The sequence below is a fragment of the Ursus maritimus genome, unplaced genomic scaffold (genome assembly GCF_017311325.1).
Source record: "Ursus maritimus isolate PB19 unplaced genomic scaffold, ASM1731132v1 scaffold_12, whole genome shotgun sequence".
NCBI lineage: Eukaryota > Metazoa > Chordata > Mammalia > Carnivora > Ursidae > Ursus > Ursus maritimus.
In genome coordinates this window covers 30,976,552-31,004,320 of record NW_024423564.1, presented here as the reverse complement: position 1 = coordinate 31,004,320, position 27,769 = coordinate 30,976,552, and the positions used below count along the sequence as shown (strand labels likewise).

Sequence of the window (27,769 nt, the reverse complement as noted above, 5' to 3'; positions counted from 1 at the left end):
TAAAAATTAAGCAAAGCAAGAATTGCATGTAATCGTAATTTTCCTTGAAAATTATTTAACTTACTCATTAAAGTACAGCCAATTTTGACTGGCCTCTTATCAGAATGTGGGAAGTTTGAAATTTCATTTTCCAACTAGAGGCACACATTTGCTGTTTTGTGTCTGCTAACCACAAGTTTAATGTATTTTTTACCTTCCTCAAAATCTTGTAACAAGCTTAGCTCATCACATTATGGCATACTGGATCATTTGATGCCATAGCTTGACAGTTTTCCTTTTTTAAATTTATTTTTACTGAGACATTATTGACATAACATCGTGTAAGTTTAAAATGTACAATGTTTTGATATTTATATATCGCAATATGATTACCACTGTACCACTAGCAAATACCTTGCACTTAACAAATGACTTTAAGGTCATCTGTGTTGTTCCAAATGGCAAGGTTTCCTTCTTTCTCATGGCTGAGTAATACTCCACTGTGTATAGATAGATACATACATACATAGATAGGTAGATAGATAGATTAGATATAGATATAGATATATAAATAGATATACATACTACATCTTCATCCATTGATGGACGGTTAAGATTATTTTTGTATCTTGACCGTTGTAATGTTGCAATAAGGGGTGATATATCTCTGATATCCTGTTTTCATTTCCATTGGATATGAACTTAAGTGACGAAAATCCAATCAGGTATATTTTAAAGATCTAATTGGTTTTATTAATCAATTCATGAATCAGGCAGCATTCTCAAAGTAGAGGGGAGCAATGAAGGGCTGTAGAAAAGAGAGGTTTTTAAAGGCAGGGCAAGAAAGTCCTAAACAGAAAAAAAGGATTATTTGGGGTGAGGCCCCCTTCCTTTGGGGACAGTCAGATCTTATTCAATGGGTTACCTCTTCTTTTGGGAGATGGAGAGGGCCCCTGTGACAGATCAGCTTATTGGTGCTGACCAGAATATTCCTGACTGGTTGACTAAGACTACATTTCTGAAGGAGGTTGAAACTGCAATTAGGGTAGTTATTAAGCTCCACTTTGGTGACTTGGCCTAGCATTAAGTATCTCCATTTGGGGCCTCTGTTTTTCTTTCCATCAGTACCCCCCAGGAATGGAATGGTTAGATCATATGGTATTTCTATCTTTAATTTTTTGAGAAACTTCAACACTCTCATAATGGCTGAACCAATTTACATTCCCACCAACAGTGCACAGGGGCTCCCCTTTCTCCACATCCTTGCCAACATTTGTTATCTCTTGTCTTTATGATAGCCATTCTAGGTGTGAGTGATATCTCATTGTGGTTTTGATATGCATTTTCCTGACTAGTGATGTTGAGCATCTTTTCACATGTCTTTTGGCCATATGTTTGTCTTTAGAAAAATGTCTATTTGGTTACTCTGCCCATTTTTAATTGACTATCTAATACATGGCTTTTATATAAATAAATCTAATGTATATATTAGATATAAGTCTAATATATCTACCATATATCTAATATACGGTTTGCAAATATTTCTTCTCATTCTGTAGGTTACCTTTTATTTCTTTTGCTGCATAGAAACCTTAATTTGACATAAGCCCACTTGTTGATTTTTGATTTTGTTGTTTGTGCTTTGGTGTCATATCTAAAAACTAATTGCCCAGAGACCAACGTCAAGGAGCTTCTTCCCTACATTTTCTTCTAGAAGTTTTGCTATATCAGATCTTATGTTTTTAGTCTTTAATCCAGTTCGAGTCAATTTTTGTGAGTGGTGTAGGATAAGGGTCCAATTTCACTTTTCTGCATGTGTTTGTCCAGTTTTCTTAATACCATTTATTAAAGAGGCTCTCCCTGTTGAGTGTTCTTGGTTTCCTTTGCCAAATAGTAGTTGACCACAAGTGCACAGGTTTATTTCTGGACTCTCCATTCTGTTCCATTGGTCTTTGTGGTGTGTGTTTGTTTTTCATGCTAGTACCATACTATTTTAATTACTTACTGTAGCTTTGTAGTAGTATACAGTTGACCCTTGAACAACACCGATTTGAACTGTGTGGGCACTTAATATACAGATTTTTTTCAATAAACACAGAACAGTACTATAAATGTATTTTCTGTTATGATTTTCTTAACATTTTCTTTTCTCTGTTTTATTGTAAGAATACACTATATAATACATACAACATACAAAATATATGTTAATCAACTGTCTGCGTTATCAGCAAGGCTTCCAGCCAACAGTAAATTAGTAGTAAAGTTTGAGGGAAGTAAAATATTATGTGTGGATTTTTGACCACACAGGGGTCAGCACCCCTAACCCTGCATGGTTCAAGGGTCAGCTATAGTTTGAGATCAGAAAGAGTGACACCTCTGGTTTTGTTCATTCTCAGGATTACTTTGGCTTTTTCGGGTCTTTTGTGGTTCCATACAAATTTTAGGATTGTTTTTTCTTTTTTTTCTTTTTTCCTTTTTTTTTTCAGTGTAGGCTCAACACCCAGTGTGGGGCTTGAACTCACAACCCTGAGATCAAGAGTCGCATGCTCCACTGACTGAGCCAGCTAGGCGCCCCAAGATTGTTATTTCTGTGAAATATGCCATTGGAAATTGATAGGGATTGCATTGAATCTGTAGATGGCTTTAGGTAATGTGGACATTTTAACATCAATAATTCTTTCAATCCATGAACACAGGATATCTTTCCATTTGTATATGTCTTCCTCAATTTCTTTCATCAAAGTGTTATAGTTTTCATTGCAAAGATCTTTCGCTTCCTTTATTAAATTTGTTCCTAAATATTTTATTGTCCTTGATGCTATTGTGAATGGGATGTTTTTCCTTATTTCAGATCTTTCGTTATTTATGTATAAGAAATGCAACTGATTTCTGTATGTTGATTTTATCCTGCAACCTTACTGAATTCATTGATTAGTTCCAACAGTTTTTTGGTTGAGTCCTTAGCATTTTCTTTATATAAGATCCTATTATCTGCAAATAACAATTTTACCTGTTCCTTTCCAATTTGGATGCCTTTTTTATTTCTTGCCTGATATTTTTCTCCTTCTAATTTTGATTGCTTGCTGATGTTGTTGTAGCCCTATTTCTTTATACATGGGAGACAAATACTGTCTCTGTCAAAGGAGTCAGTTTGTCCTCCAGCACTGGAACACATTGCTGTTTTTCAAATTGAGCATAGGTTTAAGTGATGGGCTTACATTTAGGAACTGTGTTGTACATCCCCCCCCCAAATGTGTGTGTGCATATGTTTATTGACATGTAGATATATCTCAAGTCTTTAAGTACTAGAATCACTTAGCACAGTGAGATGTACACACTGTGAAAGGCATGCAAAATGGAGGCCAGCCAAGGGACTGTAAGCTTGGCTCTCTTATGCTCACTCTGAAAGAGAGACTCATTAACAGATAGAATAATATAGATAGATAGATAGAAAGAAAGAATAGACTTAAGCAAAATGAGTTATAAACTTAGTTATCTCTCTTGTGTGCCTATGCATACCAAGTAGGTATACTTACATTTATGTAAATTAAATACTCCTTTGGTATTTTTAAGGTAATACTAATTATGTGGAATAATTTGTAAAATATCCCTTCTCCCTTCAAACAGTCAACATTGTGTATTTCCTAATCATGAACATACACAAGCAGAAAACTTCTTAGTTGGTGCATATATATGCATGTGTTCTATTGCTTTCTAAGGAGGGAGGACATACTAGGTGCAGTATCTGTGCATTCTCTGCATAACCACTGTACGTTCTTCTGGTTTCTAGATGCTCATGTACCCCAGGGCTCTGTTCTCAGCCCCTTCCCTTTTTTGTTGATACAGTCCTCTAGCCCAAAGACTTGAAATACAATTCATATGTCACTAACTCAGAAATCATATTTCTAGTCCCAAGTCTTCCAGGAAATTGAGGAATATATGTCCAGTTGCCTATGTGACTTTTTCACATTTACGCATGGATGGCCTGGAGACAGATCAAATTTAAGATGGTTAACACGGAGTGTTGACTCCCCCTTCCTACTTTTGTTCTATTACAGCTCTAGTTCAAGCTGTTACCATCTTGCCCCTAGGCCTCCTCTTAACATCTGGTCTCTCAGCTTTCACTTTGTCTACCTACAGTCTACTGCCCCATACAGTAAAGTTCTCTTTTAAAAATGCAAACCCTCCACTGATTTCTCACCCCATTCATTATAAAATGTCAATCCTTTTACCCTGGCTGCAAAAGCATGGGGTGGTTTGGGCCTTTACAAGGCATGATGTGGTCCAAACTACTTCTCAATCTTGCCTCATTTAACACTGGCCCTTTCACTCCCCTCTTGCCAAAATGACTTCCTTTTTAGGCTGTAAACACGCTAAGATCTTTCCTACCTTAGGGCCTTTTCCCTAACTGTTCTCTGTTCCTGAAATGCTGTTTCTCCTAATTCCTGCATGGCTATATTTTGACATTCAGATTTCAGCTTAAATGTCACCTCTTCAGATTGATAAGGGCTCCAATTTATTACCCTGAAAATGTACCAAAAGAATCAAGCATCCATCTGTCTTTCCTGTACCATTCTATATTTCAGGGTAACCAAATAGTTGATACAAGGAGAGTTCTTTTTTTGTATAGAAGAGTCTTAGCCAATAAATGAAACAAATTCAGGATTTGGAAATTATCTTTTTGCAACTCCTATTGAAATATGAATCTTAGCAACAATGTATGAACTTTGATCCTACTTTGGAAAAAAAATATATAATTTTGAGACCAAATGAGTAGCCATGAGACTGCATATCACATGATAGTTTAGTTGGGTATGATAACTGTGGCTCTGTGGGGTTTTGGGGGGGGGTTGGTTGTTTAAACTCTACCCCCAGCATGAACCCAGAGATCAAGAATCACATGTTCCGTTGACTGAAACAGCCAGGCACCTCAAGGTTATATGTATTTTTGAAATTCCCTCTCAGTAGATACTGAACTCTTTATGGATGAAATGATAAGATTTCTGGAATTTGCTTTAAAATACTTTTGAAAAAAAAAAAGGCAAGAGAGTAGGTAAAACAAGAATTGCATAATGTTACTAATTGACTAAGCTAGGTGATGGGTAGCAGAGGAATATTATAGTATTCTCTCTGTTTTGAGTATGTTTGAAAGTGTTCATAATAAAAAGCTTTTAAAAACATCTCAGAGAGTCCTTTTCCTATCACTTATTTAAAAGTAACTACATATTCAGTCACTATCATGTTTTAGTTTTTTGTACTTATAATAATCCAATTTTTTTTCTCATTTATTTGTGTATTTGTTTCTCCATCTAGAATGAGAGCACAGGCCTTGCCTTGTTCAACACTATATCCCCAGCATGCAAAGTACTTCCAGATACTATTGGCTGGTGTATAGTATTTGCTGAACGAATGAGTTAAATGTGGAACTGAAAAAGGAGGTAATTTCAGATCAACTAAAATAGAATGATTTTATATAGCATTTAGTTGTCATATACTGCTTGCTATCTTAAATTCTGTTTATGAAAATTCAAGCCCGACCTGGGAAAAATCCAAGTAAGTGAAGGGAGGATTGAAGGGTACTTACCAGGCACCTCTTATTTTCGTGAGAGTGTTTGAGTTTGTTTGATGCTATCATCAAGTGTATATTTTGGAATTATTTAATGTTGCTTTTGTTATTTAAGGTGAAAAATGTTATATGTTATCCTTATCAGTAAAATAAGAATATTCGATCATGGCCTTTTAAAAGTTGTCATTTGAGATGATACTCCATGTTGGAGACCTTTGAAATGATGCCTGTGAAGAAAAGAGCAGTCTGAATTACAGTGGGCATGACTGTCTTAAACTGGAAGATATTTCTAGCTTAGTTAATTAATAGCACCTTAGATAAATTAAAACAATATAGATGTATTCTGTAATTAGTTTTGTAATTACCCATGTTGAGATGTCCAAGTCTAGAGTACAGGAAGGGAACTGGGCTGGAGATGTAAGCGTCATTGGATGGTAGTTAAAACCACAGTAGTAGATGAGGTCATCCAAGGTGGTGTAGATAAAAGGACCAATCCAGGACGAAAGGGATGAGTAGAAGAGGAACACTCCACAGGGAACTGAAAGTAGGAAGGCAATGAAAAGTATAAAGTGCTATCATGAAGCCAAGGGAAGGAGTGTTTCAAAGAGGAGAAAATGGACAAAAATATCAAATATTAATCAGTTAAGATGAGGTCTAAGATGTTTCTGCCTGCTTTAGCAGTACAGATATTATCGAGACCATGATGAGAGTAGTTCTACTGATGTGTCCAGGGTTGAAATTAGCCGTCAATGTTTTATGGTGGGGAGGGGAGGGAATCTTTTAAGAAGTTAGGCTATGAATGTCAAGAAAGTGCCAGGGATTGAGAAGATTAGGACATAGAAGAGATTGCAATGTGTTCACATGTGGATAGGAAGGAGCCAGTGAAGAGGGTTGCCAACATGCTTGTAACTCCCACAGGATCCATGCAGTCTAGGCCTCTAGGGTTCATAATACCCATCTTCTCTCATCCCAGAGATGGAACTACACCCAATGACCTTAAATGCTAATCATCTTCCAGATTTTGCTAAAGTAAAACATTAATCTTTTTCTGATCAACCTTGCCCTAAATAGAATTAATCAAATCCTCATTTGTGCCCCCCACCATAACATGTAAAGACTCATCATACTTTTTTGCATTCATTTATTTTTTTAAGGATTTTATTTATTTATTTATTTATTTATTTATTTATTTATTTAGAGAGTATGCATGAGTGGGGGGAGGGGCAGAGGGCAAGAGAGAGAATCTCAAGCAGACTCCATGCTGAGCGCAGAGCCCAACTCAGGGCTTGATCTCACGACCCTGAAATCACGACCTGAGCCTAAATTAAGAGTCAGACACTTAACCAACTGAACCACTCAGGCACCCCATTGCATTTATTTATTTCTATATCTCTTTTCTCCAGACACGTTTATTCATCTTAGATGCCAAGTGCACAGCACTGTGGCTGACACCATAGGTGTTTAATAAATACTAATATAGCCTTCATTAAGTAATAACCTTCATTTTTAAAATGAAGCATTCTGTGTGATAATACTGGATCTTCATAGCAATCCCATGAAAAGCACTGTAAGTATTCTCATATTTGAAATAAGGAACCAGAGGCTTGAGAGAGTTAACTTGTGCAAAGCACACATTTAGTTGGGAGAGCCAGGACTCAAACCCCGTCTGTTAGCAAGACTCATGCTCTTATGCTCCCCATACTTAACAAGTAAGTGAATGAACGGGAATAAAGGAATTCAGAAGAAAAAAATTTCCACAAGTGAACCCCTACACCTGGCAAACATAACATTCTCAGAGGATCTGATTGTTCAATAAATACTTTTTGTTTGGGGAAAAAGCGGGGGGGGGGACAATTATAAAACCGCAATTAGGTGTAAACTTCCAGGCTGTCAACCACGGGAGCTCCCTTATTCTTCCTTTGTAGAAAACAAAAAGGATTCACATCTGTCCTCTCTCTTTGTTCATCTGTGAACACACTGGTCCAAGAGCTTATTGGTACTAAAAGGATGAATTCTTCATGGGAAAGGAAGAGACCTTTTGCTTTTAAATGGTTGCCTACAGTGACCACACAAACCCATGTGTCCACACCTACTCCAAACATAAAGAGCCACCAAGAGCCTGCACTACATGCTGGCCTACCTGCCACACAGCCTCTGAAAAGAAAAACTCATGGTCCCCAAGACCACCACCTGCTGGTATCATGTTTAAGCTGTCCCATGTCTGAAATAATCTGGGATTGTTTCTGGTAATGTTAGGACCTGAAATTTCCTCCGGTCATTCATTCATACTTTTATATCACAATTCAATCCTAGGATCCAGACTAGTAGAGTCAGAACTACAGATTTGAAATCACTCATTGGAATTGTCTAGTTTGGGAAGGCATGTAGAGATGAATCGAAGTGTAGGTCCTGAGCAGGTTACTGTACCTCAGTTTTCTCATCTGTAAGATGGAAGTCATGATAGTTCCTGTTCAGTGAGATGTGCTGGAACTTCCATGATAGTAACACTCTTGAATGGCCTTGGCCCCCCTACTCCCTAGGACTTGCAGAAAACAGAGCTCCCTCCAGAAAGGATCTAGTTCCAGCTATTAAACGGCTGAGAGAATCATTGGGAAGACAGAGGAAGCCGACTCCAGACTGACCTAGGAAGAACAGCCACAGTCCCACGGTTGGGCCAAGGAGTTGCTGTTGATGCCACAACATGGCAGTTGCTCGGAGACTCTGGCAGCTGCTTTACCTACAAAATACACCAACAGAGTGGATGCCGTGTGTTCTCCCGCACTGGACTCCTTTCCAAATTCAAGTGTCATGGGGGTGCATCTGATTGGTAAGAACTTGTATCTAAAATTTTAGCTTCAAAGAAATCTGGTATTTGGGGATTTTTTTCCTTTTTTGGAGGGGTGTATTTTTTGCTTCTAGCCTCCTGTTCAAGAAAGCATTCTAGAAGGAGGTTAAATGCTGGACAAGCCAATTCACACTAGTTGCCATGAAGTATAGTCATAAATTTATACTCACCCCAAACAAACCAACTCTTTTTATTATATTCAGCGAATTTTCTTTCTTTTTTAAATGAGGTATCATTGACATATAATATTATATTTGTTTCAGGTGTACAATATGATGATTCGGCATTTATATATATTGAAAAATGATCGCCACAGTAAGTCTGATTAACCTCTGTCATCATACCTAGCTACAAAAACTTGTTTTCTTGTGATAAGAACTTTTAAGATATACTTGTCTCAGCAACTTTCAAATATGCAACGTGGTAGCATTCACTATAGCCGCCATGCTGTGCATTACATCCCCAGGACTTATTTATTTTATAACTGGGAGTTTGTAACTTTGGACCACCTTCACCCATTTTACCTACCCCATCCCTCCCCACCTCTGCAACCACCAATCTGTCCTATGAGCTTGTTTTGTTTTGTTTTTCAGATTCCACATATAATTGAGATCATACAGCATTTGTCTTTCTCTGACTTATTTCACTTAACACAACACTCTCAAGGTCCATCCATGTTGTCACAAATGGCATTATTTCCTTCTTTTTATGACTGAATAATATTCCATTTTGTATGTGTGTATATTCCATTGCATATATTTTTTTCTTTATCCATTCATCCATTGATGGACGCTGAAGTTGCTTCCATTTATTGGCTATTGTAAATAGTGCTGAAATCAACACGGGGTGCAGATCTCTTGTTTTTGTTTTCTTCAGATAAATACCCAGAAGTAGAATTGCTGGATTATATGATAGTCCCATTTTTAATTTTTTGAGGAACCCCCATACTGTTTTCCATAGTGACTTCACCAGTTTGCATTCCCACCAACAGTGCACGACGATTCCCTTTTCTCCACATCTTTGCCAACACTTGTTATTCGGCTTTTCCGCAGTTACCATTCTAATAGATATAAGGTGATTATGTCATTGTGGTTTTGATTTGCATCTCCCGGAGGATGAGTGATGTTGAGCATTTTTTTCATGTTCTTAGTGGCCATCTGTTTGTCTTCTTCAGAAAAAATGTCTATTTGGGTCCTCTGTGCATTTTTTGATTGAGTTGTTTGAGTTCATTATATGTTTGGATATTAATTCCTTTTCAGATATATGGTTTGCAAATATTTTCTCCCATTTAGTAGGTTGCCGTTTTGTTGAGTTTCCTTTGCTGTTCAGAGCTTCTTAGTTTGCTGTAGTCTCCACTTGCTTATTTTTGCTTTTGTTGCCTTTGCTTTTGGTGTCAAATCCAAAAAAATAATTGCCCAGACTAATGTCAAGGAGCTCACCATCTATGTTTTCTTCTAGGAGTTTTATGGTTTCAGGTCATACATTCAAGTCTTTATAATCCATGTTGAGTTAATTTTTGTGTATGATGTAAGATAGTGGTCTAGTTTTATTTTTGTCTGTAACCGTCCAGTTCTCCCAACACCATTTACTGAAAAAACTGTCCTTTCCCCATTGTGTATTCTTGGCTCCTTTGTCATAAAATGATTGATATATATGCATGACATATATGCATGCATTTATTTCTGGGCTCTCTGTTCCATTGATCTTTGTGCCTGTTTTTATGCTGAAACCATACTGTTTTGATTACTGTAGCTTTGTAATGCAGGTTAAAATCAGGGAGTGTGATACCTTCACCTTTGTTCTTCTTTCTCAAGATTGCTTCAGTTTGAGTCTTTTGTGGTTCCACACAAATTTTAGGATTGTTTGTCCTATTTCTGTGAACAGCCAATTTCAAAGGGAAACTTAAGATTCAAAGACTTTTCTTCACAGATAAGTTTTATGCTATCAAAAGTATTAAAAAAAAATTGCTGCTTTGTCCAAATAGGGAGTACTCAGCCTCGTTATATGTTGCCTGACCAGCATTAGAAATGAAGGTCTGATGTTGAGAGAGATCACTAGCAGGGAGGAAGGGCAGAGAGAGAAGCAGACCCCCACAGAGCAGGGAGCCTGATGCGGAACTCGATCCCAGGACCCTGGGATCGTGACCCGAGCCGAAGGCAGACGCTTCACCGACCGGGCCACCCAGGCGCCCGAATGCAGCCCTTCTGAGGAGATGAAACTTGACTGTGGCTGGAGTGTAGGGATAAACTGCAGGGGAGTAGGTGGTACAGGTGAGGAAGGAGAGGGTCCTGCGCCCAGGACTTGTAGGCACCATCCCGAAAGGATGATCGATCGCAAGAGCAGATCTAAGTTGTGTGGGGCCAGAAGTATATACAATTCTGGGGCCCTCTTTAAGATTTGTATTTATGATTTGATTTGTATTTATGGCTGCAGAAGTTAAGTTCAGAACGCTGGAAGAGGCCTGTGCCAGTGCACCTCAAGTTTTATTAGCTTCCTGATAAATCGTCTCTGCCTCCCAGCCATTGAAGCATCTTCAGCTGCCAGAGGTATGATGAGATTTGCCACATGGAGAATGGCGGGGGGGTGGGGGGGACAGACTGAAGGCAGGAGCGCTGGCCGGGAGCCGCCTCAGCAGCTGTGGGAGGTGATGGAGGCCCAAAGTAGCCTGTGGTCGGTAGGAGAGAGAAGAGTAGATGAAGCAGCACCATTCAGGTGGTAGAGACACAGGACCGGGACCGACTACATGTGGCCCGTAAGGGGCCGCATACCAGCCGCATCCCAGGCATCTCTCCCCACCAATGTGATTTCCACTTAGCCGCCAACAGCCTTTTCCAAGTAAAAAAGGCTTTTTTGCCCACCTTGTGCCCTGTTCTTTCCACACGTGTGGAATGCGCGTTTCCTCCTCTCGGACGCCCGTGGGCTCCATACACACCTCTGTCTTACATGCGCCACTGTACCCGTGCACAACAGCTTCGTCCGCCACTTGAATCTCGTACCTCCAGAGTCTACACGGGGACAATAAATGGCCTGCGTGGCTCTCTACAAAGACATGTGGAATAATACACCGCAGTCAGGCCGACTGAGGTCCAACCTAAGATCAGTAGTTGACGTGAACTGCAGCTGGGCTCCGGCCCAACAAAGGGGTCCCTCTGACAAGCCCGCAAGAATCACCGCTTATTCGAGTTTCGTCCTTCCGCATCTAGAGAACGTCCACACATACGCTGCCACTTAACGCTGAAAAGCATTTTAAAATCAGCACATGGAGGGGGCAAGAGGACTGGGACTAGCTGTCATTTTGCTCCTTCCTGGTAGTGTGACCTTGGACATGCGATGGCAGCTCACTAGTGATAGGTGGACATTTCACCCCAATGTTCTCATCTGTTAAATGAAGGAATTAGAGTTGCTCATTCATTTTTAACCTTCCCTTTCAAGCATAATCTTCAGTGTTACTTCCATACATAAGATAACCCGAACAGAAGCAGGGTGGGGGCCCAGCTTGGACACATCAGAGGCCTGGGCTTTGGCCCTGACACCACATTTTGGCTGTGACTTTGAGTCTATCATTACTGTCTTTTATCTGCATAGTAGAGATAGCAAGTATTCAGTAATGGTTTTATTTATTATTTTTTTTTTAGTAATGTTTTAAAAAGGCATTTTAAATGGTCCTTAGCAGCACGGACATCCAACCGTGGAGGCCTGGGGCTTCTATGAGAGCCCTCAGAAGTGGCTCCGGCGCGTGAACACCACCGTCGTGTTGGCAAATTACAACAGTGAGAGGAGCTGATTACATAGCAGGTAAGATTTGTTGGCCGCAGCAGCGAGCGAGGGGGTTGAAAGTTCCGGGTCCATTATTTGGCTTTCTGGTGTCTCATAGCCGTAGAGCTAGAAGGAACCACAGAGGGAGTAAGAACATTCCAGAGAAACCTCTGACAGAGCAACCACGTCTCTGCTTAAATACCTTCCGGGAAGTATTCAACATGACTGACATGTCTTCATCTGGGAGCTTCATGTAACTCTCCCCACCTAGGCCTGTCTTTTGGAACAATGGAGAACAGACTAGCCTTTCCAGTGTCTCTAAGAGCATTAGACCCAGGTCTTTTGTGGTTTTGTCACCCATGTCAATTTAAAACCAAATATTTCTTGGCAGAATTGTAAATTTAACATAACATCACTTCTGCCTGTTTTCTTGCTCTTGCTAAGTACCTTGCATACCAGCGATCTTCCTTCTTTCTCAGATGTCTGAAAACATTTATCATTTCCAGTAATAGCTGTGCCAGCCACAGGCTGCTGCAGGTCACAGAGAAGGCACGAGAATTGTTCTGATCTGTGCAGAGGAAAAGCAAAGCTCTGTGGTCACGTTTTCCCTCTTCCTCGTTCACTCCGTGTGCGTTTCGGCCTCCTGGAATGGCAGTTAGAAGTTCCCCCGGCTAGAGAGATGCCCGTGGGCTGAGGAATGGAGGTTTACATTTGCAAGACATGCTGGGCCTCTGTGGCCTAGAATGGTATCTGTGTGGTGACATCTTGCAATTTTGAGATCCTGATGAAGGGAGTGTGTCTGTGGAAATATCTGGGAGGGGGAGAGTGAGGAGGTGTTTAGGGGGCCAGGGAATCTGTCGGTAGCTCCACAATTGGCAGATGAGATTAAAACTCCAGCAACAGGAAAAGTCAGGGCCATTGACAATTGGAAATATTGGCATGGGGCACAGAGAGGCCTCCTGGCTGGATTAGGACCAGATGGGTAATAGGCTGACCCCCTCAGCTGTTCATCTTGATAATTAAAGTAAATCTTGCACCTGTGATAGAAAATTAGCTCAGAAACCAAAGACAACCATGGGTAAAGTACATTTGTTGGTTTGAACACAAAGGCTTACTATCAAGAGGCATCTAGTTGAAGCATTTAGTTCAGAGGAAGAGCTACAGAGCAGTTTCTAGCTATTAACTCCTTGTCACCTGAGCTGATTTAAAAATGATTCAGAAACTCACTCTGAAGAGCTTTCCCCAGAAAGCCACATACAAGTATTACATTCAATGATTTTGTTGATTTAGTATGATTTAGTAACTGAACAGAATTGTATTTGAAAGCTACGACTACTGTCGGCCCTGAGGCAGCCTCCTGGAAAATAAGCCTCAACAGCATAGTTTACTAGCAAACAGCACTGACTTGTGTGACCAGGAGACCACAGTTAGTCCTGTGTCTCCTGCTAAGGAAACTTGGACAGGTCCTTTGGTTTCTCCAGGCTTCTCTAATCTATAAAATGGGGGAAATTGGGCCAGAGTGCTCGACCTCAGATTCCATGAAACTTATGATTAAATCCTCGAACTTGTAGTGACAGCCGAGATTGTCAATGAAAGTGGCTTCCAGAGAGTCTTTGTTTTAAATACCGGGATGGGAGGGGCCACATTAACTAAGATTTCAACTGTTTAAAGATGCTATCATGAACAGGTTGGACCCCCCTTTTTCTTCACAGAAATTGCCTTGCGTTTCTAATATTACCTATTTGCTAAAATGTAGGCCCACCCCAGGAGCTGGCTTCGATTTCTTAGTGTGACCAGCTCTCAACAAGGTGGGTGTCCCCCGGTATATGGGGAGATTTTCCACACCTCAAAAGATAAGTAAAAACCATGCACAATCACTGGTTAGAATATGTCAGATCTCTTTCACTGGTTGAAAGACCTGGCCATGATTTTTTTAAATGTCTAAGTGTTAGTAATTTTACTGTACTAAGATCAAGTGGTTGCAATTGAACACTTCACGTCATGAGTGGATTTTGGTAGACAATCAGTCAGCCATAAACCTCTATTTGTAACAGCCTTGAAGCAGACAGACAAATAAGGAATAGGTCCCATTGAGGTGGAGAATGCTAGAGGGGGCAGAGGCCAAAATGTGGAATTGCTGTGGATGGTTCCCCTTCTCTAAGTGAAAATGTTCCAGTTGACAGATTAAATGACTCCCTCGAAGGGTCCCTAACAATACATGGATTCCAAACACACCTATCCCCATTGAGAATACCCACACTCTGAGGCCGGGGGTGGGGGGGAGAAAAGAGAAGGGAGTGACACCACTACTACTTTACCTTTCGACTGGCATTTTTCATTCAATATCTGAAATGGAGTTAAACTGATTAAAGCCCGTGTGACACAGGGAGAATTTTTTAAAACTACAATTTTATTCAAGAGATACCTACCAGAATATAGATCATTCCCCAAACAACCTTCTGCCCCGAGATTAACCTTTAAAATCAGTTCTGTTGACCCAAGTTTTTTAAATGTATAGGACACAGTGCTATATACTTCCCTCTTAGGACCACCTTTGCTGCATCCCACAGATTTTGAACAGCTTTTTCATTTTCATTTGTTTCCATGAATTTTTTTAATTCTTTAATTTCCTGGTTGACCCATTCATTCTTTAGTAGGATGCTCTTTAGCCTCCGTGTATTTGAGTTCTTTCCAACTTTCCTCTTGTGATTGAGTTCCAGTTTCAAAGCACTGTGGTCTGGAGTGGTCATGGAGAAAGATCCCAGTCTTTTGGTACGGGTTGAGACCTGACTTGTCACCCAGAATGTGATCTGTTCTGGAGAATGTTCCATGAGCACTAGAGAAGAATGTGTATTCTGTTGCTTTGGGATGGAATGTTCTGAATGTATCTGTTAAGTCCATCTGGTCCAGCGTGTCATTCAGAGCCCTTGTTTCCTTGTTGATCTTCTGCTTAGATGATCTGCCCATTGCTGAGTGGCATGTTACAGTCCCCTACTATTACTGTATTATTGTCGATGTTTCTTTAATTTTATTAGTTGGTTTATATAATTGGCTGCTCCCAAGTTAGAAGTGTAAATATTTAAATTGTTAGATCTTCTTGTTGGATAGACCCTTTAAGTATGATATAGTGTCCTTCCTTCTTATTACAATCTTTGGTTTAAAATGTAATTTGTCTGATATAAGGATTCCCACCCCAGCTTTCTTTTGACGTCCATTAGCATGATAAATGGTTTCCCACTCCCTCACTTTCAATCTGGCGGTGTCTTTGGGTCTAAAATGAGTCTCTTGCAGACAGCATTGCGATGGGTCTTGCTTTTTTATCCAATCTGATACCCTGTGTCTTTTGATTGGAGCATTTAGCCCATTTACATTCACGGTAACTATTGGAAGATATGCCATTGTATTGCCTGTAAGGGACTGTTGTATTTTTTGGCTCTGTTCCTTTCTGGTCTATGTTACTCTTGGGCTCTCTCTTTGCTTAGAAGACCCTTTTCAATATTTCTTGTAGGGCTGGCTTGGTGATCACAAATTCTTTTAGGATGTTTGTCCTGTAAGCTTGTTATATGATCTCACTGATATGTGGAATTTTAGAAACAAGGCAGAGGATCATAGGGGAAGAGAGGAAAAAGTGAAACAAGACAAAACCAGAGAGGAAGATAAACCGTAAGAGACTCTTAATCTCAGGAAACAAACTGAGGGTTGCTGGAGGGGGGTGGGGCGATAAGGAGGTTAGGTGATGGACAGTGGGGAGAGTATGTTGTGGTGAGTGCTGTGTGTTGTGTAAGGCTAACGAATCACAGACCTGTACCCCTGAAACAAGTAATACATTATGTTACTAGAAAAAAAAAAGTTTATATTCTTCAAAAAAGTGCAAAATGATCGGGGGAAAATGTATAGGACACAAAAAATAGACCAAAATGGTGACAAAACTGAGTGGCAAGGGCTAGGGTTTTTACCCCTTTATGCTTATCTCCATTTTTCTAGTTATTGAATACATTTTTGTAAGCAGGAAAATGAAAATACTAAACAAATCCTATTGTACCTGGACTGCAACTGTATTTTAAAAACACAGCAGAGCCAAACAGCTGGAAAGAACAAAATACCTGGTGCTTATTTCTCAGTGGCTTATGGGTATTTTTATGATGCACTTTCCAAATGTTCTCTATTGTGCATGTACTGACTTTTGATAATAGCAAAAATAACTATTTTAAGATCTAGCCAACAGGTTGCAGCTTGCAGAGAAACGTAATCAGTGGGAAGTTTTGTGGTCAATCACTAGAAACTGGGGAGCATCAGAGGAAAGGACCGCTGCTCTCAGTCCATGCTTGGAAAGATGGAAAGGTATGGTACTGGGGACCAAAGATGGGGGTGCCCGTGAGGGAGACACTGCCCGACCTAAGATTCTTTCTTCTTCCTGGGTTTCTTTCTGGGTGGGATGGGTTCTGCCTGGAGTCATCACTGCTTATCTTGGGTTTATTTCTCTGGTGTTCTCCCCCAGCTTTGAGTAGTACCATTTGTGTGTCCCACATGTTGTGCGAAGGAGAAATACCATTTGTCTTCATGGTCCAGTAGCCATCCCCCTTCCATGGTCAATAAGAGAAAGTCTGATCTTCTAGAGGGGAAAGTACCATTTTGGACCAGAGTGTGAATCTGTCTACTGGACTGCAATAGGAGACGTACTTCTAATCTAGTGCTAACCTCCTGACAGATGTGTAGAACTGGGACACCTGCTTTAAGGCAGCGCACTTTACACGGTAATGTTTAGCAGGGACTCAAGGCCCCTTACAAACTACCTTGGTGGTAAAAGGGCAAAGTTCTGTTGGTCTTTACCTCAATGCTTACAGGTCAAGACCTGAAATTGGTGTTCCTCTAAGAGTGATATGCAAAACACCTACACATCCGAATCATCTATGGAGGGGCTGTGCTTAGTAAATCCCTGGATTCCTAGGCCCAATAATCTATTTTAAATATACTTTACTCTAGGACTATCTTAGGAAATAATAATTGCAGATAATGCAGGTTCTATGAAATGAAATGTTAAAATCCAAAAATTGCAATCTACTAATTATTTACCAGGATCATCTCCTCTGCTCCATAAGCTCCCTGTTACCTCTCTCCAGCTAATGCCTTTCAAGGCCCAGTTCATCACTTCTGGCTTTTCAATATATATATTTTAATAAATCACACACACCCTCTTTCTTTGATGTTCTTGGTGTCAACAGTGGTTCCAAAGCCTGACTTTTTGTTATATAAACAAAACTATATACATGGAAAGAAACAGAAAACAAGGACCTCTATCAGCTTTATTAGCTGCAGTGATATGCATTATTTGTAATTATAACAAAAACTTTAGTTTTCAAAAACATTTTATTCAAGAATTACATAATTTCAAATATCTTCCAAAATACAGTTTCCTAGATTGCTACAAAAGAAAGCAAATTCAATAAGAAATTTAAACCATTAAATATGTTTCACTAGTATATACATACAGAATGCCAAGCAATTAATAGTTAGCCCTGGAATGCGTACCATGTCTTTTGTTTTTCCTTATTAAAGAGAGGCTCAATCCAGCACTTGGTATAGGCTATGTACAACAGGCCAAGTTCAGTGTTCAGAAGAGTTTGACATTAGCTGCCTCAATTTACAGCTGTGGTAGTTTGTCCACAGGGGTGTCAAATTTGAAGTCTGTAGGAAACAGATCTGGGGCTCGAGGGTAGATTAGCCTGTAGGACTGTCTGATTGTAACATCAGCAACACCAGCTATATCTCCAATTTCTAAAAGGCAAAAATCAAAATATTAATTATAACTTCCATCCTATCTCCCTTCTACAACCTGCGTTCCGATGTGTGAGATACGGTCGTATAAAATCCACAGTGAAAACCCCAGAGACGTTAGACTTTCAAAACCTAACAATGGAAATCCATACTACAAGGCAGAAAGGAGGGCTACGGTTGGTAACAGTACCAATGGCAGTATCCCTATCACCTCAAAGGGCTGTCACGGCCGGGTGAAGAGCTCTGCTAGCTGCGGGACGTGGGACCAGCGCTCAGGGCACAGCGCTAAGAGCGAGAACTATCGTACTGGCCGTCGTATTTAGAACTGACTGCTTTTTCTTCATGGTAAATCCTTCTGAGGATCATGGAAGTAATCCATGAATACATTCTTATAAGGAAACTCTGTTATTTCCGTGTTTAAAAGCTCCCCTGCGGCACCTCTAGTTAATTCTGTTCTTTTGTTAAAAGGATGTTTGGAACCATGCGTTAAAAACCGTGGTACAACCTCTTTACTTAGTACATCAGACATTACACATCCAGTGAACACAGCTGCACACGCTAGCATCACGAGGATGTCTTCACTAGTACACACACGTTAACACCGAGCACCGAGAGTTCACGTAGTTCTAGTCCATTACAAAGCCGAGGAGTCGATCTACTTTTACCCTTCAAAGTCATTGTCACCTTTTTCCTTTTTATTAAAAGAAGTCCCAAAGGACTGCTACTTGACAATTATTTGGTCATAAATACTTAATCAAAATGGATTTTTAAAACACAGGCTTTAATGCAAACTCATTTTTACCACCTTTTCACAGTTCAAATCCTAAGGTTTCAGGGATATTCAGTGTGGATGCCTGCCATCAGTGTGCAATGAGCTAGTTTTAAATTTTGTTGTCTCATGTGGCGTGACATTTGTTCTCTGTCTTCCAGACATGGAGACCAGTGACTGTCGACTGGCTGCCGGGAGGGGAAGAAAAGGGCCTTCCATCTCAAAAAAACCAAAATACTTCATGTAAAACACAAACAGCAGAAAGTGCCAAGATAAACACCTCTGTGTTGCTGATCAGAATAAACTTTAAAACTAAGAGCAAAGGTAAGGACGTGCTGCTTAGCTTTAACTTCTCAATTTTACCAGAAGACTCAAAACGTCCTTAAAAAATATGAGCGGAGGCCAAAAGGAATGGATAAGGGCACATTTAAATAACGAATGGTCGGCTGCTCCTTTCTAAACATTCTTCTATATAATTTATTATTTTCATTAATACAGAAACCTGCAGCCTAAGCGGAGGTGAAAGGCTGTTCTTAATAGGGTATTACAAAGTCAGTGCAGCTAGGCCTCTCACTACATCACTTTTAAATTTAGAATTGCTGCTTTTTCTTTATCAATCTTTTTGAGGATCACAGAAGTAATTAATGAATGAATGCTTGTAAAGAAATTCACTTAGCAGTTCTGTCCGTTCGAAAGTTCCCCTACAATAAACTCAAAAATGGCTTTAGATGGTTGAAACTACTTACATCAGTGTCTTAAGAAACTGAATAACGTTTGAAAGGAGAAAGAGAACGGGCTTCACACAATGTTACAACCTGTCCGCGTGGATTTCCAGTGTGCCCAGCTGTAGGAGGCCATGCCGGGAAGTGGGAAACAAGCACGGCCCCCACCTCTCAAGATTTAAAAAGCTAAGTTTTGAGGGGGAAAGAAGGACTATTCAAAACAACATTTCAGGGTGACAAAAATAACTTATAGAAATGAAAAATGTACAACCTAAAATATTTAATAGGGCGCCTGGGTGGCTCAGTCAGTTGAGCGTCTGCCTTCAGCTCAGGTCATGATCCTGGTCCTGGGATGGAGCCCCACGTCAGGCTCTCTGCTCAGCGGGGTGTCTGCTTCTCTCCCCCAAACAGATAAAAAAATTTTAAAAATAATCTGAATGGGAAAAGTGTATTCATACAGTTATGCCTCCAAACATTTTTATTTATGAATCACTTAAGAAAATACAGTATTTTTAAGTTTTGATTCCAAGAAACTTTCTTAAGATTTATTTGAGAGAGAATGCAAGCAGGGGGAGGAGGAGAGAGAGAATCCCAAGCAGACTGCCCCCTGAGCGTGGAGCGTGACATGGGGCTCAATCTCATGACCCTGAGATCATGACCTGAGTCACCCAGGTGCCCCGACGAAGAAACTATCTCTTAAATGTGGGTTTGGGATATTTACCCGCCTTGTACTTAAAATAGAAATACAATTACATACTACAGCCTTCACAATTTCATCACTACTCCTCCTGAGGAAGAATCCTACCTTTTTGGGTCCTCTTCTCAGCTGATGCCTGTGAAGCCATGTAAATGGCTGCTGCCGCCACAGAGATGGGGCTCCTTCCAGGAACCAAGTCCAGTTCCACAGCTTTACGGGCTATATGTGTAGCTGCCATCTGCACTTGTTTAGGGAGACAAAGGTTGGAACAAAACCTGGACATGAAGTCCCCAGTTGTAATCAAATCCACACTGGTTTCTAAAGCCTTCAAAATAAGTTTGAAACATCTACCAATTTCTTTCTTAGAAATTCGTGACACAGCACATATTTCTGAAAGAAAAAATAAATAAATCCACATAAGTCATACAGTTCATTTAAGAATACATCATTTCTGATTATAAAATGCATTCTAATTGCAAAAATGCAATCATGCCTTAAAAGCCTGATTAAAAAATGGGTAGAGGATCTGAATAGACATTTTTGCAAAGATAACATACAGATGGCCAAGAGGCACATGACAAGATGCTCAACATTACTAATTACAGGAAAATGCAAATCAAAACCACAATAAGATAACACCTCAAACTGGTCCAAATGGCTATTATCAAAAAGACAAGAAATAACAAGTGTTGGAGAGGGGAAAGGATGTGAGAAAAGGAAACCCTCATGCACTATTGGTGGGAATGTGAACTGGCACAGCCACTATGTAAAGAAAGATGGAGGTTCCTCAAAAAACTAAGAATAGAAATACTGTATGATCCAGCTATTCCACTTCTGGGTACTTATATGAAGAATACAAAGACACAGATTCAAAAAGATCTATGCACCCCCATGTTCGCTGTAGCATTATTTACAATAGCCAAGATATGGAAACAATGTAAATGTCGTCAATGGATGGATGCATACAGAGGTGGTATATCAATACAATGGATACTATTAAGCCATAAAAAAGAATGAAATCTCATCGTTTGCAACATGAATGGACCCAGAGGGTATTATACTAAATGAAATAAGACAGACAACGACAAATGCCACATGATTTTACTTGTATGTGGAATCTAAAAACCAAAACAAATAAATGAACAAATAAAAAAAAACTCATGGTCACAGAGAACACACTGGTGGTTATGAGGGGAAAGGAGTTGGGGGGTAGGCAAAATGAGTGAAGCGAGTCAACTGTACAGTGATGGATGGTAAGTAGGCTTTTAGTGATTACTTTGTACTATGTAACAGATGTCAAATTACAGTTGACCCCTGAACAACTCAGGGGTTAGGGGGTGCCAACTCCCAGCACAAAAATCCATGTATAACTTTTTACTCTCCCAAAACTTACCTATCAATAGCGTACTGTTGACTGAAAGCCTTAGCGATAACAGTCAACATCTATTTTGTGTATGTATTATATACTGTATTTTTATGATAAAGCTAGAGACAATATTAAAATTGTAAGAGAAACTACACTTACAGTACTACACTATGTCAAAAAAAAATCTGCATTTAAGTAGATGCATGCAGTTCAAATTCATGTTGTTCAAGGGTCAAATGTATAATACTGTGCACCCAAAACTCACCTATGGCATATATGGGAGACTATATATATATAGTATATAACACACCAATTACCTCAATAAAGAACAAATCACGCCTTACAAATGAATCTCTAATCCTCTCAGTGATACTTCCAATAGAGCTAATTTAAAACTTCTCAGTTAATTTTAAAAGATTTTTATTTATTTTTAGAGAGTGTGCACAAGCAGGGGGAGGTACGGGGGGGATGGGGAGAGAGAGACTCTCAAGCAGACTCTGCATTGAGCAGAGCCTGGTGCTGGGCTTGATGGATCTCATGACCTGGAAATCACAACCTGAGCCGAATCCAAGAGTCTTAACTGACTGAGCCATCCAGGTGCCCCCTCTGTTAATTTAAGTGTTTATCATACTTTGAAGAAGTCTTTTAAACAAGTTAAATTATTATTTCAATATTAACTTAAGTTTCAATTTAGACAAGTAAGTTTCTTCAAATAATCCAAAACTTCGTTGATATTTATGTACGTATCTGTTATAAGGAGTATGTGTATCAAGGAGATGGAAGAAAATACTCAAAGCTAAAGAATACTTCTCAAGCTACCCAAAGTCATAGGCACGTGACTATAATCTATAATTACAGCCTATAATCCCTGGGATTATAGGCTGTAACAAAATGAGATCAAATATTTGACCCTGTTATTCTAAAAATAAAACTATCAACACTTTCAGAACAAATTTAACAAAAGCCTTAGTTTTAGTTGTAATAACCAAAAAGACGATAAGGATAAAAGCCACAGCCTCGTCGTAAAATATGCATTGATGAATGAAAGGTAATGAAAGTCTTAAGTTGAAATGAACTCCGGAAAGAGTAAGAGTGAGTGAAAAGAGTGGAAAGAGTGAGTGAAAGAGTAAGGATCACAGCAGCACTGTGAATAGGCTGTCACGTATTTATCATGACTGCAAACTGGACGAAAAACACTAGTTCTCTCAAAGCCTCCAACTTAAGTGTGAAAGTGAAAACTGTGTAACTCGAGAAAATTGTCACTGATGTTTTCTAAGGTTTTCTAAGGTTCACCTGTAGAGACCTGTTCTAGGAGCGGAAATGGTTTTCCGTGCATCAGGTGTACAGACTTAACTAGTAAGGAAGGCGTCCTCTGACTTATGATGCCAGGCCTCAAAGCCCACAAAATAGTTCAAAAGGTCTCATGAGCAAGGAACATGGAGTTTACATGGACTAAAGTGACTACATGGGAAAATAGCCTGAAAAGAACATGGTTAAGATCACAGAATGCAATTTTTGTCAAGGAACAAAATAAAGAGGCATTTGGGAACACTACTAAGAGGGATCATGGCATCAAAGCTGCTTGACTTCGGTCTGTCACTTTAACACAGCTATAGAACATCTGTATCTCTGCAACTAAAAACTTACCTTTAAATGTCCTAGGAACCCCTTCTTGTCTACAGGCGATATAGAGACAAGCGGAAGCTATGGCATCATTAGCTCTGCCTTTTAGGCTCTTCTGTTCATACACTTGCTTGAATAAATTATTTGTTCGATCCTTCAAAGCAAAGAAACTAAGTTTAATTAACTCTAGGCCATTTACTTAGTTGCAATATCAAAATCTCATGTGTTCATTAAATTATGCTAAGTCAATGCCAGAATGGCTTAAAGGAGACAGACAAGAACTTACAACTATATTTCGAGGGAGGTTGATTCTGTCTGCCATAGTAGTGATTTCTTTGAAAGCATTCATCATTGCCCGATCAGAACTACTCATGGTTCTCCGATTTTGGTACTTAGAATTGCCAAATTCATCAAAACTTGCAGCTCCTGTACCCTATAAAACAAAGTTTTATAACTTTATGCAAAAAAATGTTTTTAATCTGAGTAAAGACATTTCTAAGAAAACAACTTACACGATCTGACTCCATAAGCCCAAGAAATCTACCCTGTGCCTCTTCCCTATTCCTCAGAACAAGTACCAGGTTGAGATGGTTTAAATGAGTATCTGTGAGAGAACCCAATAATATAAACCATCACATTAACAGACCTAAGGAGAAAAAGCAAAGGATCATCATCTCCAAAGGTGCTATAAAGGCAAGCAAACAAAACTCAAAAGCCATTTTTTGATAAAAACTCATAAAACACTACAAATGGGTACTTCTTCAAATTAGAAAATCATTCTCCCAGGCCCAAAGCCAGCACAATGATTAATGAAGAAAAAAGGCATACCCTGTTTTACTGCACTTTGCAGAGACTGTATTTTTGTAGTGTTGTTAACAAAGTGAAGGTTTATGGCAACCCTACGTTGAGCAAGTCTACTGGCACCATTTTTCCAACAGCATTTGCTCACTTCAAGTCTCTATCACATGTTAGTAATTCTTGCAACATTTCGAACTTATATTTCTTATGGTGATCTGTGATCAGTGATCTTTGATGTTACTATTATAATTGTTTTGGGGCTCCATAAACTGCACACTTAAAAGACGGCAAGCTTAATAAATTTGTGCGTTCTGACTGCTCCACTGAGTAGCTGTTCCCCCCATCTCTCTCCTTCTCCTTGAGCCAGTTAATAACCCTATAATGGCCTCTCTCTGTTCAAGTCAAAGGAACGGTCACATGTTTCTCACTTTAAATCAAAAGCTAGAAATGATTAAGCTTAGTAAAGAAAGGCATGTCAAAATCTGAGATAGGCTGAAAGCTAGGCCTCTTGTGCCAAACAGCCAAGTTGTGAATGTCAAGGAGAAGTTCATGAAGGAAATTAAAAGTGCTACTCGAGTGAACACACAAATGATAAGAAGGTGAAACAGCCTTCTTGCTGATATGGAGAAAGTGTTAGTGGTCTGGATGGGAACATTCCCTTAAGCCAGAGCCTAATCCAGAGCCAGGCCCTAACTCTCTTCAATTCTGTGAAGGCTGAGAGAGGTGAGGAAGCTGCAGCAGAGAAGCTGGAAGCTAGCAGAGGCTGGTTCCTGAGGTTGAAGAAAAGAAACTCTATAACATCAAGCACAAAGAGAAGCAGCAGGTGCTGACGTAGAAGCGGCAGAAGTTACGTAGAAGTTCTAGCTACGAGAACTCATGAAGGTGGCTACACTAACAAAAGATCTTCAATGTGGACAAAACAGCCTTCTATTGAAAGAACATGCCATCTAGGACTTCCTTAGCTAGAGAGGAGAGAGAAGTCAATGCCTGGCTTCAAAGCTTCAACAGCCTGTCTCTGTCGTTGGGGGCTAATGCAGCTGGTGACTTGAAGTTGAAGCCAGTGCTCATGTACCATTCTGACAATCCTGGGGCCCCTAAGAATCATGCTGTCTACTGTGCCTGTGCTATAAAATGAAACAAGGCCTGGGTGACAGCACATCTGTTTATAACATGGTTTACTAAGTATTTTAAGCCCACTGTTGAGAACTACTGCTCAGAAAAAAAAGATTGCTTTCAAAATATGAGTGCTCATTGACAATGCACCTGGTCACTCAAGAGCTCTGATGGAGCTGGACAACAGGATTACTGTTGCTCTCATGCTTGCTAACACAGCATACATCCTGCAACCCATGGATCAAAGAGTAATTTCAACTTTCAAGTCTTATTTAAGGAAACACATTTCATAAGGCTACAGGTGCCACAGGCAGTGTTTCCTCTGATGGCCCTGGGCAGAGTCCACTGAAGAACTGGAAAGGATTCACTATTCTAGATGCCACTGAGAACATTTGTGACCCATGGGAAGAGGTCACAGTATCACCATGAACAGGAGTTTGGAAGAAGTTGGTCCCAGCCCTCATGGATGACATGAAGGGTTCCAGACTTCAGTGGAGGCAGTAACTGCAGGTGTGGTGGGAACAGCGCGAGGACTAGAAGCAGCCGTGAGCCCGAACATGTGACTGAATGGCTGCGATGTCAGGATCGAACTTTCACGGTTGAGGAGCTGCTTCTCATGGAAGAGCAAAGACAGTGGTTCCCTGAGCTGGAATCTACTACATGAAGATGCTGTAAAGATGGCTGAGATGACAACAAAGGATTTGGAATATTAAATAAAGTTAGTTGACAAAGCAGTGGCAGCGTTTGTGAGGACTGACTCCAATTCTAAGAGAAGTTCTCCTGTGGGTAAAACGCTATTAGGCAGTATCACAAGCTACAGAGAATACAGAGAAATCGCATGGGAAAAGAAGAGTCAATTGATGGGACAAACTTCATTTTTTTAAGAAACTGCCAAAGCCACCTACCGTTCAGCAACCATCACATCAAAGCAAGATCCTCCACCAGCAAAAAGATCATAATTCACTGAAAGCTCAGATGATGGTGAGTTTTTAGCAATATTTTTAAATTAAAGTATATGCATTTTTTTAAAACATAATGCTACTGCACACTTAACAGACTACAGTATAGTGTAAACAAGACTTTCATATGTACTGGGAAACTAAAAAAAGGCATTTGACTCCCTCTATTGTGATATTTGCTTTACTGTGGTGGACTGGAACCAAACCCACAGGATCTCTGAGGTCTGCCTGTACTAGGAAAACTGGCCAATATAATGTAATTATAATTACATAATGTACCTAGATAACAATTATATTAACTATACTGGTGTAATTATTTTAAAATTAGGCAAGAGCGCAAGGGGAGGGATGCCTGGCTGGTGCAGTCAGTAGAATATGCAGCTCTTGATCTTGGGGTTGTGAGTTCAAGCCCCCCATGTGGCATGGAGTTTACTTAAAAAAAAAGTTAAAATAATTAGGCAAGAGAAAAATTAGAAGTACTAATTTGGAAAGCAAGTGATAAACTATTTGCAGTTTGTATTTCTGAATACCTAGAATACTCAAGAAAATCACTGTAAAACTGCTATAAATAATAGAATCCATTAGAGGCAAGGTCAAAATTAAACAGAAATCAATAGCCTTCATACGTATAACTAACCAGTTATAAAGCAATGAAAGAAAAATATTCCAACTGCAAAACAACAAAAAGGTAAGTATCTAGGAATCAAACATGCAAGGCCTTTATGAAGAAAACCTCTCTAGAAGGACACCTATGACTTAAGGAAATGGAAAGGTTACTGTTTTTGGACAGATTTATCAGGAAGAAGTTGATCTTCCCTAAGTCAATTTGCAAATATACTAACCAAAACCTCGCTGAAAATAACCAATTTTCTTTCTTTCTTTCTTTTTTTTTTTAACAAAATGATCCATCCTAACCTTTAAATGGAAAAGACGAGTGAAGAAAACGCTGAGAAAGCACAGCAATGAGGAAGAACTAAAGCTACCGGATACTAACGGTGTGGCGTGACAGCTGACTGATGGGGGCAGGACAGAGAAAGAACAGAAAGTCCGGAAATATTCCCAAATACACACAGGAATCTAGTATATGACAAATGTAGCATCTTAAAAAACTCTCTTTTGCCATGTAGGATAAACAACTGTCAAAGGATACAGGAGAAAACTAGCGATAGTGGTTCCTGGTTTCTGACAGGGAAAGGGGGTTGCAGTGGGAACTGAGTCTGGGGGTTAAGGGTGAAGAAAATTGTGTTCTTTTTACATTTGTGTTTGAGTCATGTATTTCCTATTGAAAAAATTAAACATTAAAACAACTCACAGTGTCAATTAGTTGCAGTCTCAGATTTTAAAATGTCCTCAGTACACTTTTTTCCCCCAGCCTATAAGGCTAAAGTAAATGCAGAAATCACCCGAAGATATTTCTGAATATAATACTATCAACTTTAACCTAGCCTACACTATGTTTTTCAAATTTTATATGTACTTTATAGGGCATGAAAAAACAATGACCTGCTTTTCCTAACATTTTCTTGAAAACAGACTGCAGTAGTACAGATTAAGCCCTGAAATAGCATCCCTCGGTTAGTTCTTTGGAATATTGCTACCGCTACTTCCAATTCAGATAAAAGAGCAAAAAAGAGCCAGTTTGCCAGACAGATTATACTGTTGCCTTATCTAACAGCAGCAGCTACCATTTACTGAACACACGCTACATGTGTGTTATAAATACTCTACCTACATTCCCAAGTAACCCAAGTACTCTTATTCTCACCTTACTGAGGACGAACATGAAGCTAACATACGACAC

General features: G+C 39.6%; 1 protein-coding gene and 1 long non-coding RNA gene across 5 annotated transcripts in view; one reads left to right on the top strand and one right to left on the bottom strand.

The window, feature by feature from the left end:
* Positions 1–2,119: 2,119 nt before the first annotated feature.
* Positions 2,120–27,276, top strand: LOC103662924. Of its 4 annotated transcripts, none has more exons than XR_005834120.1 (9): positions 2,120–2,626; positions 5,293–5,417; positions 8,086–8,372; positions 8,654–8,705; positions 10,824–10,936; positions 12,064–12,185; positions 16,365–16,487; positions 18,852–19,014; positions 26,899–27,276. It is a non-coding gene; the product is annotated as an uncharacterized LOC103662924 (long non-coding RNA). The 4 variants fall into 4 exon arrangements; XR_568593.2 differs by having other exon boundaries at positions 16,359–16,487; XR_568592.2 differs by having other exon boundaries at positions 12,026–12,185.
* Positions 17,499–27,769, bottom strand: part of GTF2B (general transcription factor IIB) — a 32,187-nt gene continuing 21,916 nt past the window's right edge. Inside the window, exons 4-7 of the mRNA XM_008690630.2 lie at positions 23,385–23,531; positions 23,123–23,252; positions 20,218–20,499; positions 17,499–17,921 (exon numbers count right to left, since the gene is read on the bottom strand). Coding sequence (XP_008688852.1) covers positions 17,788–17,921; positions 20,218–20,499; positions 23,123–23,252; positions 23,385–23,531 — 693 coding nt within the window. The 3' untranslated portion in view covers positions 17,499–17,787. The remainder of the gene's footprint in view (positions 17,922–20,217; positions 20,500–23,122; positions 23,253–23,384; positions 23,532–27,769) is intronic.